General features: G+C 35.8%; 1 protein-coding gene across 1 annotated transcript in view; it reads right to left on the reverse strand.

Moving 5' to 3' along the window:
- The window catches only part of DIO2 (iodothyronine deiodinase 2), a 21,972-nt gene extending 11,117 nt beyond the window's left edge, over positions 1-10,855 (reverse strand). The window contains exon 1 of the mRNA XM_026712633.2: positions 10,005-10,855. Coding sequence (XP_026568418.2) covers positions 10,005-10,226 — 222 coding nt within the window. The 5' untranslated portion in view covers positions 10,227-10,855. The remainder of the gene's footprint in view (positions 1-10,004) is intronic.
- Between the last annotated feature and the right edge of the window lie 4,566 nt (positions 10,856-15,421).

A 15,421-nucleotide genomic window follows, 5' to 3' on the forward strand; every position in this document is an offset into this window, starting at 1 on the left:
CTGAAAGCAGCAGTTCAAGTTATCCGTATTTTCTTTGACTTCCCTGCTTCACTCCACTGGGGATTGTCCAGTGAAAAGGATGAATGCATAATTGATTTATTGATTTTATTGCACCAAGATGAGCTGTGGTTACATAGTTTTAAATTACATTGGGACACATTTAGCTTATACTGACAGCTTCTGGTGAATTCCTCATACATCTAAATATCATCATATCTAGAATTCCATAAGCCAATTACACATCATTGAAGTCACACTATCATTTATTTGTCTCAGGACTAATTCAGTTCAGATCAAAACCCACTGAATCTTACCTATTAGCAAACAGATTTGGCTGCCTAAATCAGTGTTTTTCAATCTTGCCAACTTGAAGACGTGTGGACTTTAACTTCCAGAATTCCCCAGCCAGTTAGTTGAGGAATTCTGGAGATTAAAGTCCACATGCCTTCAAGTTGCCAAGGTTGGGAACTTCTGGCCTAGATCGTTGTCATTACCCTATTAGATGAAAGTTGCTTTGTAAATATAGTTCAAAATGCAGTTTTATTTAATACTCTAAGGAATCCCTCTTTAATATTATATTCAGTAGCAAGACCATGATTGGCTTGCTTATGCAGGCAAAGTGAAAAATGAAGTGTCAAAGGCAGGGTGACAAAAGTCTGATTCATAAGTCACTGACTGGAATTAGAATTGCCAGTGTAGCATTCATGAACAAAATATCCTACCCTTTACACAATTTTCTCCCTCTTTATGGAAAACTTTAAATCTTTTCAAATTCTCTATAGGGGTTAGACTGTCAGACTATGTCAGTTCCTTGAAGAAAAGAGATGTTGCCAAATAATCAATGGGCTCAGGCACCAGTCATTTAAACCCAGACATAATATATTAGAGTTATATTCAGAATTCCTTTGAGCAGTCAAAAATATTTGAAGATTTACTCTTTTTATTTTGTTCCATTCACAGACATCCAAGTTCTTAATAGTCTGTCATTTCACAATGATTCATCCAAAACTTCACAGCCACTGGCATGAGAACAGTTCATAGCTACTATTGTGTTGTTTTTTTCTCTGACAGGACCCACAATTTTGCTGTGCTCTTCAGTGGCCCTATTCATTATATACAGTTCCTGGAAAGCCACACCTCTAAAGAGCCAGATGCTGGAAATATACTTTTTTCTGAAATGACATTTTCTTGCCCTTACCAGAGGCTAGAATCACTACATCTCTCTCCCGCCAGAAACTGACACTTCCCAGTGGTTCAAATGATTCCTTATGATATCCACATAACGATCTTAAATGCAAAAGTTTTGTATGCTTCATCTGGAATAGCAAATGGTTTTATGAAGATTTAGAACTTTCTTGACTAAAATCAGAGATGGAAATGTTTAATGGCCAGAGGCTGCATCTAACATTTTATAGAGGATGAGGACTAAAGAGGTAATGGAGTTTAGGGGCATTTAAATAAAATTAAGCCTCAGAATCACAGAATCTTTACAGCAGTTTCTAAATTTTTCTTGCTTCCAAATGATGGAAGCAAGATTCTATTATTTTTGGTACTTGATTGAAAATTGCATGGAGGATTTCCAAAGGTTAGAAACACTGAGGCTCTTAGATATAACAATTATTTATTTATTCATAGGTCAAATAATTATTTCAGCCAAAAATGAGGATGAAATGGGCACTGTCATTCTCAAGTTAGGAATTATATTACTTTGTCAAAAACAGTGTCAAAGAAACTCAAGCAAGTTATGAATTATTCAAAATTATATAAACTGATCCCATTCTACATCAAAGTAACATGAGAGACAATCTGAGTCTTTATTTTCAGAAACATTGTGCAAATGTTCACTTGAATATTCTACTAAGATTAATTATCTTGCAATATACATTGTTCATGGCTCTCAATGTCATCTCGGGAGATGTTAGCCACTGTTATCAATTAAGCATCCAATATGGCTATTTTGGACTTAAAACTACTGGATAAGATTTTTTTAAAAATAGAGAGTTTCTTTCACAAGTTTCTCACATGAAATTCAAGGAAAGACACTTTGTTGAATTCCAGGCCAAAATAAGCAAAGATGATGAAATCAAATGGCCTGCCAAAATATCTCTGACCAGTATGTCAAACAGACGTGTTACAAAGAATCCCACCCATTCTTCTTTACAATATTTGTTCTGTCTTTATACATACCGCTTTTATAATGATGCTATATTCCATCATATTGGATATTAGTGAGATTTAGTGAGATGTCATTTAGGAAAGTATTGCAAAGGCATTTTCTCCAAGAAACAAATCATGAATAGATGTTAAGCAAGAACTGTTTCTCAGACTTGTACATTCTGACAACTTTCCAAAAGTACAAACTTATACAGAACTTTGTATGAATACATGCTTATGATCATATATCAATTTAAGGCACTGAAATGCTTTACCTTTCAATTACAAACATAGAAAGTATTGCATGGGGAGAAGTTCTACAAGGTTATTATTGACAGCTAAAATGATCCTTCCCCCACTGTTGGAATAATTTACTGATTTTCTTTACAGTTCCTTAAATACTTCTAAGTTCCCAGGACCAAGTCTTTTCTGAAAGCAGCAGTTATACATTGTTCAACTGAGAGAGCTAAGGGGACCGCTAAATTAGATTGGAAAAACATGTTGGCTTGCCCCACTACCCACCACCAACAAAATTCTTTACCTATACCAGCACCTGGAACAAGAGTTGCCCTTTGACAATTTGCTGGTGATGTTCCAACCCAGCACAATTGCTCTTGCTTACTGGGTTTTTCTTCCACTGTGGCTTTTTCTTCCACTGTGGAAAGTAAGTGCCTTGAATAGCTATGCCAATTGATACCTAAGAAAATATCTGAGGGCAATATAGTTTAGAGTAGAGTAGAACTCCTATTTCTAGGAGTTAATGTTTTCTTTGTGCCACACATGCCTGATGTGTGCAAGTACATTATTGTCTTCTGGGCCTTGAGATATTTTTCTCATAAGAATATCCTTATCTGAAATCCAGGGTACACTCATACTACTGAAATCCTGGAAGCCTTACAAACCAAGAGAGAGAAAAAGTACACCCATTTAAGTAAATTTATGCTGCACCTTTCACTGACTTAATGCCCTTCAGGTTAAACTTCAGTAAAAGGCTTTTATGTACCTTGAGAACCGCATACAAAATGATTCAATTCCTGATCTATAAAGATGAGACTTTAGTCAACTTGATCTTGTGTTACGAGACCTTCAAGTAGCATTTCTGACTCTGATCTCTGGAATTGTTTGAGGAATCTGCAATCATTGCAGGGCTTTCAGTAAACCATGAAAAGCTGTAAGAAGAGTCATAGTAATCTCTAATCATATATAAACAGAGATATCACTGTATATACTGCACTTTCTGTTCACCCAGCTGTATCAGCTTTCCTGACCTTCTTACTCTAGTTCTTAAAATAAAACTATAATTTAAGATACCATTTTTTACTTCAGAAATCCTCAGAAACCTTTGCACTGACCCACAAATGTCCTCAACATTGCTATTTGGGAGCTGGTCTAGTATAGTCATTAGTATGTTGAAGTTGTAACAGTTACATTGAAATCCACCATCAGCCATGGAAGTTCACCTTTGGGTCAACCATATTTTCCCAGCAGATTCTAACTGTTGTTGTGAGTGAAGATGGAGATAGCTTAATGCTGGAACAAAATGTAGCATATAAGTTTAACAAATACCATAATTTCTTGTTAAGTTAATCAGTGTTCTCTCTAGATGATTAATATGGAACCATAAAAAATGGGCATCTAGCTACTGCCCATCTTCAATTAAACCAGCATTTGATTTCAATACATATAGTGGAAGTATAAAGTGGAGATTTTTCTCTTTTAAAAACCTTGATATGTGATATGGTGCAATGGCACCTTAATCTCAAAGGGAATAGGGAATTTGAAACTCTGGATGATAAAAGACTTCCTACTAATGCCCATCTCTTTAGCCATCTGCAGTATCACTGAACCAGAAATAAAGTGGCTGTATTGCCAGATATTGCCAGAGGACCATATTATTGATTAAGATCTATTAAAATTTGTTGTGTAAATGTAGTATAGCACATGCTTCGCATGCAGAAAATCATGGGTTCAGTTCCTGTTACTGTACTTCTACTTTCAACTACAACGTCAGTTTTGAGGTCATGCTGACCTTTATAGAATAGTAATATAGCTAGCATCCTATTTTTCTACTTTTATGACTGAAACACTAGTTGCTCAGAGATAAGAAAGGCAGAGACTTTTGGCTTCTCTTCTCTTTGGTTTCCCAGAGATCCCTGACCAAATAGGGTGCTGGAATAGATAGGCCTTTGATCTGGTCCAGAAAAAAAATCATAGTTTATAATTCATATTTATATGAAATTCCAGTTTAATCCTAAGTGACTCTTTCTTTGCAAAGGAGAAGAAGAAAATATCTTTGGGACTTTGGGAAAATTCATACAGACTTGAAGATCAAAGAAAGGAAATTTCAGCATACTTATTATTGTCTGAACCTTTGGATTCCTTACATTTTTTTTACTAAGAATCACATCCTTTCTATTTCCTATCCATAAAATAAAGATTAAACCTATACTTTTATTTTCTAACCTCCCACTTAGCATGAGACATCTGCTTTGCAAGTAAAAACTGCTTTATAAATTGTTTTTTTTTATAAAACTAGACTTATATGTGCTATACTATTTATGCAATCACAGAATGCTAGCATCCCTGAAAATAATTTTTTGCTGAATGTTATTCCTAACTTTATTCCTGGAATTTATAAAATGAGATTCCAGGGTTGAAGGACAGTCTTATTGAAAATGGTGACATCATCTATAGCTCCTACAAAAGACCAACAATGACCTGAATATTGTTTGTATAATTTCTATGCATACTGTATATGTTACAACAGGTCAAACATGGTGGCACATAGCCTGTATTAGTAATGACATCATTACAATAGTAATGATGACAAGTGTGGATATCTTGCACATATATAGTAGTTGGGGAAGCAGCAATATGTTTTCATAATATATGGTAAAATACAACTGCCTTTTTCATTCTAATAGTTTAATACTTTTTGGAACAAGTCTATGAAGTACTCTCAGAAACAAGCTCTTTCTTTGACCTCTTCTTCTAAAATGTGAAGTGACCCAGTGTTATAAACCCTATAAACTCTATTAACCCTCATTATGATAATTAACCTTGTTATAAAGAACCTCTCTATGCAACATAGGGTGTGCTTGCCTCCTGGGGCTGCTTTTCAAATGATAAGGAGGGAACAGTGAAAACAGAACTCCATTGAACCTGGCAGGTGTTCAAAATGGAAAGCAAAGGTCAACAAAGTTTGATGTAGAAAGTACTTACTAAAGCTGGATACCCAAAGGAAAAAAATTGAGCAAATAGAAGGGAATCATCAATAACTCTAGCTAACAAAACATAATCTGTAACTAGCAGTTTTAACAACAAATTGTTCCATATTGTATTGGCCTGCAAGTAAACTTATCTTACTTTGAATTTTAATTTCAGCATGGCTTCTAACAGAGTTTGCCCACTATGCCAGCTTTCTAAGAATACAACTAAGTTCCTTGTTTCTGCTCCTGGCAGAGATAGCCTGCTGAAGAGAAGGGAAGACACAAGTGCTCAACTCAGAACAGGTGTCAGTGCGATGTTAATTATCCATCTCTAAATATAGTTTGAACAACTGCTCTTAATTATTTTAGTAGAACATTTAGTAGAACATTTTAGTAGAACATCCATGCTTTTAGTTAATTTGCTATGCTATTCTAAACATATTCATACACATTCTAGGATGCTCCAGTGCAAAATGAGATGTATAAAGTATTGATTTATTTTAAAGCTTTTAGCTTTTCTTTCTTGACACCCTGCTCTCACAAGGGAGTTAACAAGATGATATAATCAAATGAATAAAATATAGCAGTAGATAAGCATTTTGATATTAAGTCTAAAATGTTGAACAGAAAAAGTATTTAAAGATTACAGTGATAGGAAAATATTTCCTAAGGCATAGGGCCACCAAAGAAAAAACATTGTCTTGGATGTCTACTATCAAGGGGTTTTATGATGGATCAGAGCATAAAAAGGGTAACAGATTAACAGAGTTGGGAGGGACCTTGGAGATCATCTAGTCCAACCCCCACCCAAGCAGGAGACCCTACATCATTTCTGAGAAATGGCAGTCCAATCTCTTCTTGAAAGCCTCCAGTGATAAAGCTCCCAAAACATCCGAAGGCAAGCTGTTCCATTGGTTGATTTTTCTCACTGTCAAAAATTTTCTCCTTATTAGGTTGAATCTCTCCTTGATCAGTTTCCACCCATTATTCCTTGTCTGACCTTTGGGTGCCTTGGAAAATAGGTTGACCCCCTCGTCTCTGTGGCAGCCCCTCAAATATTGGTCTAAAATATAATAATTGATACTGATTTTAATGCTGCTAGAGATTGAAGTAAATACAGACCATCTTTCAATTTACATGGTCTGAAATATTTTTTAAAGAAAACCAGCATTTTCCCTTACCAGCATTTTGCATTTTGCCTACAGGCAAACAGGTCTCCAATATAACGAGTGTTGAATAGATATAATAAAATCCGAGTAACTAGCACCCACAAATATTCCTCCTGCCAATTGTAGCCTGTAAACTAACTTTAACAGCAGTTCATTATGTATCATATTACAGTAACCTTTTGTAGACATTACAAATACTTATGTCACTATAGTTAAATCAGCTTTCTCTAGATAGGATAGCAGTTGTCAAGTTGCTTTAGCCTAATAGGAAAAAAAAATACTGTCATTTCCATATCAGATCTACGTGTATATCAAGACTAGGTACCTGACCCTTTAATAAGGAAGATGATTCCATTTGGTTCATCAAATATCCAATTGATAGTATTTTTACATAGATTGTTACATATTTATTAGACTGGAGTAGGAAAGCAACCTGCATCTACTGTATGGCTGCAAATACAAAAATGCAAAAATTCTGTAGAGACAGAGGAAATTCAGATGCAAAAATTCTGTAGAGACAGAGGAAATACCATTGGTTTCTTCCAGTGGCCAGCTAATTGGCATGATCTATTGACTATCTGAAAACAGATTCTTGGTTTTCTGCTGCCATTAGTGGTGGACACAAAGCACATTTTTTTCTGACAGGCAACTGATTAGTCTGACTATGGTGACTGTGGAATAGGTTAGATGAGCTTTGCTCAAGCACATTAGTGGTGCAGTTGAGAAGAAAATGGAAACACTTTATGAAAATGAGACTCAAGCAGAATACATCATCCTTTTTTCTCCTTATTATACTAGGCTGTAGGAAAAATCCAGCCATCCCTTTGTGATATGTATGTTCTTTTCATACAAACATAACCGGGAGTTATTAAATTAAATTATTTGCTCATCTTGTCTAGTATAAATCTTTGTTTTGTTCTCCCATAAGCATCTTGAAGAACAGTATGACCTTCAAAGAAATCTCACCTCAGTACTTCTATGAATGATAGCCTTTGTGTCTGCTGCAGAAATGGTTATCCTTTGAGGGGGTAAAAAAATAAAATAGAAAAAATTGAAGGGAGGGCATAGGTTGATTTAGAATATGCAAGTTTCCAAGAAAATACTTTTAATATGTTCATCTATGTATCAAAGTTGAGTAGTAATGAAAATATTGTTTGTATAATTGTTTCTTGGTAGCACGCTTGAAAATTTTAGATGCAAAAAGTGCTTTAAAGAATGCATTGACCAACAGGTGTTTATTAATATATTTCAGAGGAGGAGGAAGAAGAACTGGACAGAAGAGTTTTAATAACATAATGGTGAAGATGCTATTATTTGCCTAAGGGAAATATTTGCTTGCTTGCTCGTCTACTGGAACTGTTAGTATTCAAGAAACCTAGACTTCATCTCTTGTAAACTGCATTGGAAACTGCATTGGAAGAAGGAATTCAGAGTTACAAAATATATTTTACAGGTTATTATATTAAAGCCACTATGGTATAATGCATATCTCAATTCCCCTCGGCAGAATGTTGAGCACCTGATACCCATAGGAGTACTTCCCTCAAATGCACAGTTCAAAACAATCAGGATTTATACTACTTCAAAAAGTATTGTAGAATGTACTTCTTCAAACAAGGCAAATACTGTGTTGGAGGGGAGGGGTGACTACTCCAGGCAAAATTTTAATATAGGTCAAGATATTAAAATGTACCCAAATCAATTCATATGTTTGCAACTTTAAATACTTATAAAATCTGATTCTCTGGGACATTTTTAACACCAATATTTTCTGACTGTTGGGTAAAAAACCAGCCCAGTGAACACACATGTTAATGTCTTGAGCCTTTTTTTGTTGTTGGAAAGAAAATTATACAAAGCAACTGGCTGAAATCTGGACACCATGTTCAGTATGGTATATAATAGTATGTAGGTATGCCTACATACTATTGCCTTGTAGAATGTCTACCCTACAGTTTAGACTTCAGTATAAATTCTGAAATGAAAGAGTTTCAATATGTATATTCCCAAACTTCCAGATACTAATAACATTCCAGCAAAATATTTCCTGCCACAGGATTATCCAGAAGCGGAAAAATGTTTTTACAGAAATGTAAACATGTTTGTGTATCTTGAAACATTTCTTGAACATTTTGAGGGTTATTTTATTAAAGAATAATTCCACCTATTGAGGGGAAACATATGCAGAGAGTTATCCCTGGATACCTAAGACTCCAATTTACTCTTGATGATACTACCATGGGAGCTCTCCATGGTGCAAGAGATCCCTCAGTAGAATATACATATATTCAAAAATAGAAAGCCCCTTTGATACCAACCAAAAGCAAGTGTCTTCCTATCTAAGGTAATGAAAAGATTGGATTTATCTATCTCAAGTAACGTAACAAAGGCTTCTTTGAATTTTGTATTTGAATTCTGTATGGAATGCTCACCCTAACTGAAAAATTCTTTCAGAGTTTTTTTTCTTTTTCAGAAAATCGATTTCTAGGAATTTAAGTTTTCCGCTTTGTTAGCAACTGGGGAAATAACAAGCCATAAAATTATGTCAGTAGGAAAAGTTCCCCCCACAATGATGATTTTTGGGGGAAGAATCAGTCAATCAGTTAATTAATCACAAGTATTGAAAACCTTTGTACATATTCTTCTGAAATTTTTTATGCTCCTCTTGCAAAATGCAAGGACAACCTGCACATTTTTTTTTTTTTTGCAAGGGATACATACATTAGTTCAATAACTGACAATTACCTTCCCCACTTCACTGATTCCATCTGCAAAATGAAAATTGGGCCAGAAAAACAGTGTATGGCTACTTCCATTTTGCAGATGGAAATAAATGAGGTGCAGACGTTTGATTTCCAATTAATTTTGCCTACCATTTTAAATAGTGACAATAAATATATTCCCAGGATTGGTTAATTTTAAGAGCTGGCAGAATGAGAAGTTTGTCTGTTAAGTCTGAAGTTCTACATATCTTTGGACTTACCTAACTTTACCATTATATTCACAAAGGAAAGACAGGAAAATTTGTCACTCACTCTGTGTGTGTATGTGTGTGTATTTATATGCACTAGAAAAGAAGTGTTTGGAGGGCACAAAGAAAAATCACCAATAAAGGCAATAGTGCAATCTCTGCTTAGACCTTAATATAGTGCTATTAATTACTCAGGAAGTGATCTCTACAAAAAAGTTTTTAAAAACAGAATAGCTAGACCCAAGCAACTAAATTATGTATATCTCTTAATAAAACAACACTGAAACAAATGAGATACCAAAATTAGATGGCAACTTAATACTTTCTGCATCAAATGCCTAGGATAGTAATATTTAGAATTCTTGTATTCATTTAGTAAACATTATATCAGCTTCACACACACGCACACACACTATCTTAATACCTCTTCCTCTCGGCAGTGGAGCCCAAGGACTCTCTTCAGATGTTTGGTCTTCAGCCCATGCCTGTCCATAAACCTACCTGTTTGTAGGCATCTAGGAGAAAGCTATTCCAGACGCAGCGTAAGCCCTCTGATGTGAGCATCCTTCGCCATTCGCCACGTGCAGCCTTGGAGCAACTCAGAAGAAGCACCATGTGCTTCAAGAGGACCACCGAGTCATAGAGGGCGAGGAAAAGGCAGTTGGAGAAAAAAACCGGCAGGATCTGAAGTGTGATCAACAGGTCAATGCTTAACAAGCCCATCTTGCTTGCTCTTCTTCAAAGGGTTCCTCTGAGTTCCCTTTTCATACCCTGTGTGCCCTCATGAAAAACAATAATAAAAATAATAAAACATAAGGGGCTTTTTAAAAATTCATAGTGCTTCGTTAGCTCTCTTTCAGAGTTGGCTCAGTTCTCACTTCAGTAGAGCCACTTAAAAGAAAAAGAAAAAGGGAAGCACCACGCCACCCTGAGCTGCTTTTAATTTTTCAAAAACTCTAACTTAAACTACTGTTGTTTTTACTTAGCCAGAAGCCCTTTGCAGTCCTCTAAACAGAGAGAGAGAGAGGGAGGGGGGAGGGAGGGAGGGAGGGAGAGGGAGAGAGACAGCTGGGCTGCCAATTGCCTGTAATTCTAAAATTGAAATGGAACAGGCTAACTTTCCTCTAATTTTCTCCTACTTCAGTAGTTTTCTCATTCTTTTATTACCGGAGCTATCAGGTGAAATAATACTTTTTTTTCTGTCAAAGGACGGCTGTAGAGGAAAATCTTTGCACACAAACTTTCTGCTCTTCCCTCGCTGGCTGGGCTGCCTCTGCTCAGCCTCTCTCCCTACCACTCTTCCGTTTCTCTGCCTCTCGCTATCTGCCTGTGGTACAAAGTGCTTTTCCTCTGGAGTCCTCGCTTGGTTCCCTCAAGCCTTTTATACATTCCCTGGCTAATTGCTGCAATAGAGAAATGAAACCCTAATCTTAGTAAAGATCTTGACGTCAATGTAAAAGAGGGCTTTACTTTGGCCAGGACTACAGTGAATAGAAAAGTAAAATTCTCAAAACTTTCTCTCTCTCTCTCTCCCTCCCTCCCTCCCCCTCCCTCTCTCTTTTTTAGAACAAGAAAGGAGGGGGAGGGAAGAATGTTGCTTTGTTATTCCAAAATAAAAAATAAAAATCCACAAACTAGATACCTCAAATGCACATTTCTCTGTCTTTTACACTTGCTTTCAAACTTTGGGAAAGCATGTTCAAATGACAGAGAGTGACACAGAAAAAGGGTATACTATTATTTAGAATTTCTTTCTTTCTCTCACTTTTATGGCTTTCCCCCATTATTATTTTGCCCTTTGTATTTTCCAAGAAGGTGTAAAGACTGATACATTCTAGAAAAGGACACATTTTGGTGCATTTCCCTCCCACAACTATCAACTACATCAGTGTGAGCTGTTTTAAATATCTTTTGTTGTCTTCTTGGTATTTAAGGAAACACAAGAAACTCCCAGTCTGACTTCATCTGTTAAAATAAGAGAATAAAAGAACAGGAAAGAGAAGAGCAATTTTAAACTGAGCATTGACTAATACTTTATTTCAAAGGCAGCATTGTCATTCCTTCTAGATTAAATGCTTCAAAAATGCTATTTTATCATCTTTTAATTTATCTTCACCATGGCTGTTTCCTTCTTTACTTAAAAACAAACATACAAACTTACAAAGCTAAGGTCTCTGGAAAAGTGACCTGTGGAACTCAGATTATTTTGGACTTCTCTTGCATCAGGATAAAATCTGTTAGCGGAATCCTCCTCAGTGTAGCTGTGGAAACCTGGCTCTAGGTATCTAACAGTGTCAGATAACAGTTGGCTCCACCAACATACCTCCCAAAAGTTTTGTTATAGTGAATTGCCTTCTTCTTTGAAGCAATAGAATGGCCTTTTTAAAAACTAAGCCCATATAAAAAGGGTGGAATGAATTCTTTGGGTGGTTCACCTGAACAGGCTAATATTAGTTTTCCCTCTTCGGGGTCGCGGTGGTTCACATGGTACTGTTGGGGTTGGCAGCTTGGTGGTTCGATTCCCCTGAGCAAATAAATCATGTAGAGACAAGAAAGGAGCCTCCCCCAAATGTTTACCAACATTAAAGCATCCCATGGGTAAAGATAACACCGCCCGAAAAAAATCCTTACACAGAGGCAGCCACCTCAGGGATTCCTGGCTAACACGTGCCATATGCTAAATAAATAAATAAGTTTTCCCTCCATCATCCATGTCTTAGATCTATCTATTATTATACTTTACTATGGTATAGTAAATACCATAGTATTTATGGTATAAATACTGTATATTCTAAACAAGTTTTATGCCACATGTAGCCCTGTAGCATTCTCAGAAATTTAACTTTAAAACAAGATTACTATTGATACCTTGGGACTGAAAGGCAGTTAGATCTGTACATTCACTATGAAACTATGATTTGGACAATAGAACCATATTCATTTACCAACCCATCCAAACCCATCATAAAACAGACCCATCATAGAACAGTATCTCAACATCTATAAGAATCAAACACTAGATCCACCCAAATGCTAAACATAAAATACAAAATGCATTCACTACCACATATATCACTGCATATTTCCAGGAGTGTTTGTGAGCTGTTTCCTCTTGAAAATTACATTCAAATAAACATAATTGAATCATAATTGAATAAAGATCATTTCAATCTGATACTGAAAGGGAATCTAGAACAAAAGAACAACAATGTCAAAGAGACTTGGCATACTTTATCAGATTGAACTGGGTTTCTCCCTTCATATGGTTGTCTCTCAAACCACAACCATTCTGACCAATTGAACATAAGGGTAAAATGTTTATTGGAGAGAAGGAGTAACAAGTATGCCTAATTCCCAGTACTGTTAAGATAGTCAGAAGAGGATTGGACAAAGGACTCTAGCATGCACAAAACTTTGCCTCAAAACTTATGGGTAGCCCTATGCCAATTACTATCTTTCTCTAAGATGCTTTACAGGATTGTTGTGACAATAATCCATAGGAAAAGATAAAACTATATATGATGCCCTGAGCAACTTAGGATATAAAATCTACCCATCAATCAATCAAAATAAAGTCAGTTTATTAAATAAAGGCTAAGAGGGCATTCCAGCTGAAAGATTCATTGTAGCTCTTCAGGTTTTCAGATGTTGAGAGGCTAGCAGAATGTTTGCTACCTTAATCCATGTCAGTCATTCTTTGTTTTTTTCCCATCTGCAGGCCAAATAAGCAGAAATGTGAAGAGGGAACCAAAATATTGAAATAAGCCTTGGGGTTTTGCTTTAATTGTTTTTATTACTTTGAATGACAGTGATCCTTCTTATTCAAATATTTTACTTTCAAGAGGATCCCTTCCATTTGTGGGCCTGAGAAAATTGCTTTCAATTTTTTCCTCAGGCTATGCCTGAAAGAAAGGAGTAAAATGGTGAATTCTTTGTCAAATCATACTTGATTCCTGGCAACATCATGGTCATATATGAAAATGCTTTGAAAATGGTTTTTCTTAGGTCTTTCTTTTGTTTTCAAATTCCCAGGCTAATCTATAGTTTTAAGAGATCCTGGTGGGTCTTCCAGCATCCTACCTTGCTTAGTTTTCAAGGTCAGCCATGATTCATAGAGCCATGGTGGCACAATGGTTAGAATGCAGTACTGCAGGCTACTTCTGCTGACTGCCCTCTGACTGCAATTTGGCAGTTTGAATCTCACCAGGTTCAAGGTTGACTCAGCCTTCCATCCTTCCAAGGTTGGTAAAATGAAGACCCAGATTGTTGGAGCAATATGCTGACTCTGTAAACTGCTTAGAGCCATAAAAGCACTGTCAGGCGGTATATAAGTCTAATTGCTATTGCTACTGTCACTGATTGAGCCAAAAATGACACAAATGAAACTTTTTATTGCTATCTTAATATTTTCTGAGTTTTGTAGCTTCAACTCAATAAAAAGGACCCCAGAGATTATCTAAAGAAGATAATGTTTTTCTTTAAAACATTTATCAATAATGGATCTGATCACTTCAAACTCCTCCATTTCCTTTTAACTTCATTTGATTCATAAATGTTATATAGTTTTAGCTTGCCATATTTCAATTTATTACAGAAAAAAACTTTAAAGTACAAAGATATAGGGGAAGGGAGGCACAAAATGCAATAATGACAACCAGGGTCCTTTTCCCTTTAAAATATCTGCATCTGTAATCTAAATCTGTCAATTTTTTGCTAACATAATTTTTCTCTCTAAAGAATTCTGCCAATTGCTCATTAATTTTATTGCATAGAATAAAGTACCAGCTGCTGACAGTAGGAATCAGACTTGTTCTTTTGGATTTAGTCCTATTAAACTTAGTTTCTTGGTGATGCTATACCAGACAGAAAGAGCTTCAGTACTAACATTTAGGAACAGTAAAACCATGGTCATTGTAACAAGTGGGACAGATATGCAGAAAGACCAGTATATTTCCAAAGTTTGTAGAGAAAGATCTAAGTGGAGGTTAAAAACTGTCCCCCATCCTAAATGATTTAGAGGGGGGGGACACAATAGTGATATTACACATTGTGACCTATTTACACTGGTTATAGAGTCCAATGTGAGAATCCCAGAGATGTTTTTTTTGAAGAAGCAGACTTAAACTTTCTTGTTTTTCTTTGAAGAGGTTTCGCTTCTCATCCAAGAAGCTTCTTCAGCTCTCATGTGAGAAGTGCTAAAACTCATTTACATATCTCTACCCTCTCAATTTGCAAAGTACTCTGTCAATTTTGAGTCATGTTAAAAGGTATCAAAGAGTAGGAATAAAAAAAAACTTATTTAAAATCTAAACAGCCTATATACTTTTTTCTCAGTACATCTTTGTCAAGTGGGTAGCCATGATTTTGGGAGGGAGGGAGGGAGGGAGGGAAGGAAGGAAGGAAGGAAAGAAAGGAAGGAAATGTTATAGTCACTAAATATTGAAAATCCAGTGAAGCTAAAATAACCAAACATCCATATTTATTTCCATCTTATTTATTTTTATAATTTGGAGGCAGCCCCTATGAAACATAGCAATGTTATATACAATAATAATAATAAACAAATGGATGGTTACTTTTAATTGTTTTGGATTATCATCTTCAAATAATCTCATAATAAAAATGCCAATTAAACAAAACTTTGCTTTGAAGTGTTAATAGCACTTTATAATGCCTTGGTAAGACCACACTTGGAATACTGCATTCAGTTTTGGTCACCACAATGTAAAAAAGATGTTGAGACTCTAAAAAGAGTGAAGAGAAGAGCAACAAAGATGATTAGGGGACTGGAGGATAAAACATATGAAGAATGGTTGCAGGAACTGAGTATGTCTAGTTTAATGAAAAAAATGATTAGGGGAGACATGATAGCAGTGTTCCAATATCTCAGGAGCTGCCACAAAGAAAAAGGGAGTCAA

The sequence above is a fragment of the Pseudonaja textilis genome, chromosome 1, assembly GCF_049901715.1.
Source record: "Pseudonaja textilis isolate UNSWEBS1 chromosome 1, rPseTex1.2, whole genome shotgun sequence".
In the NCBI taxonomy this organism is placed as follows: domain Eukaryota; kingdom Metazoa; phylum Chordata; class Lepidosauria; order Squamata; family Elapidae; genus Pseudonaja; species Pseudonaja textilis.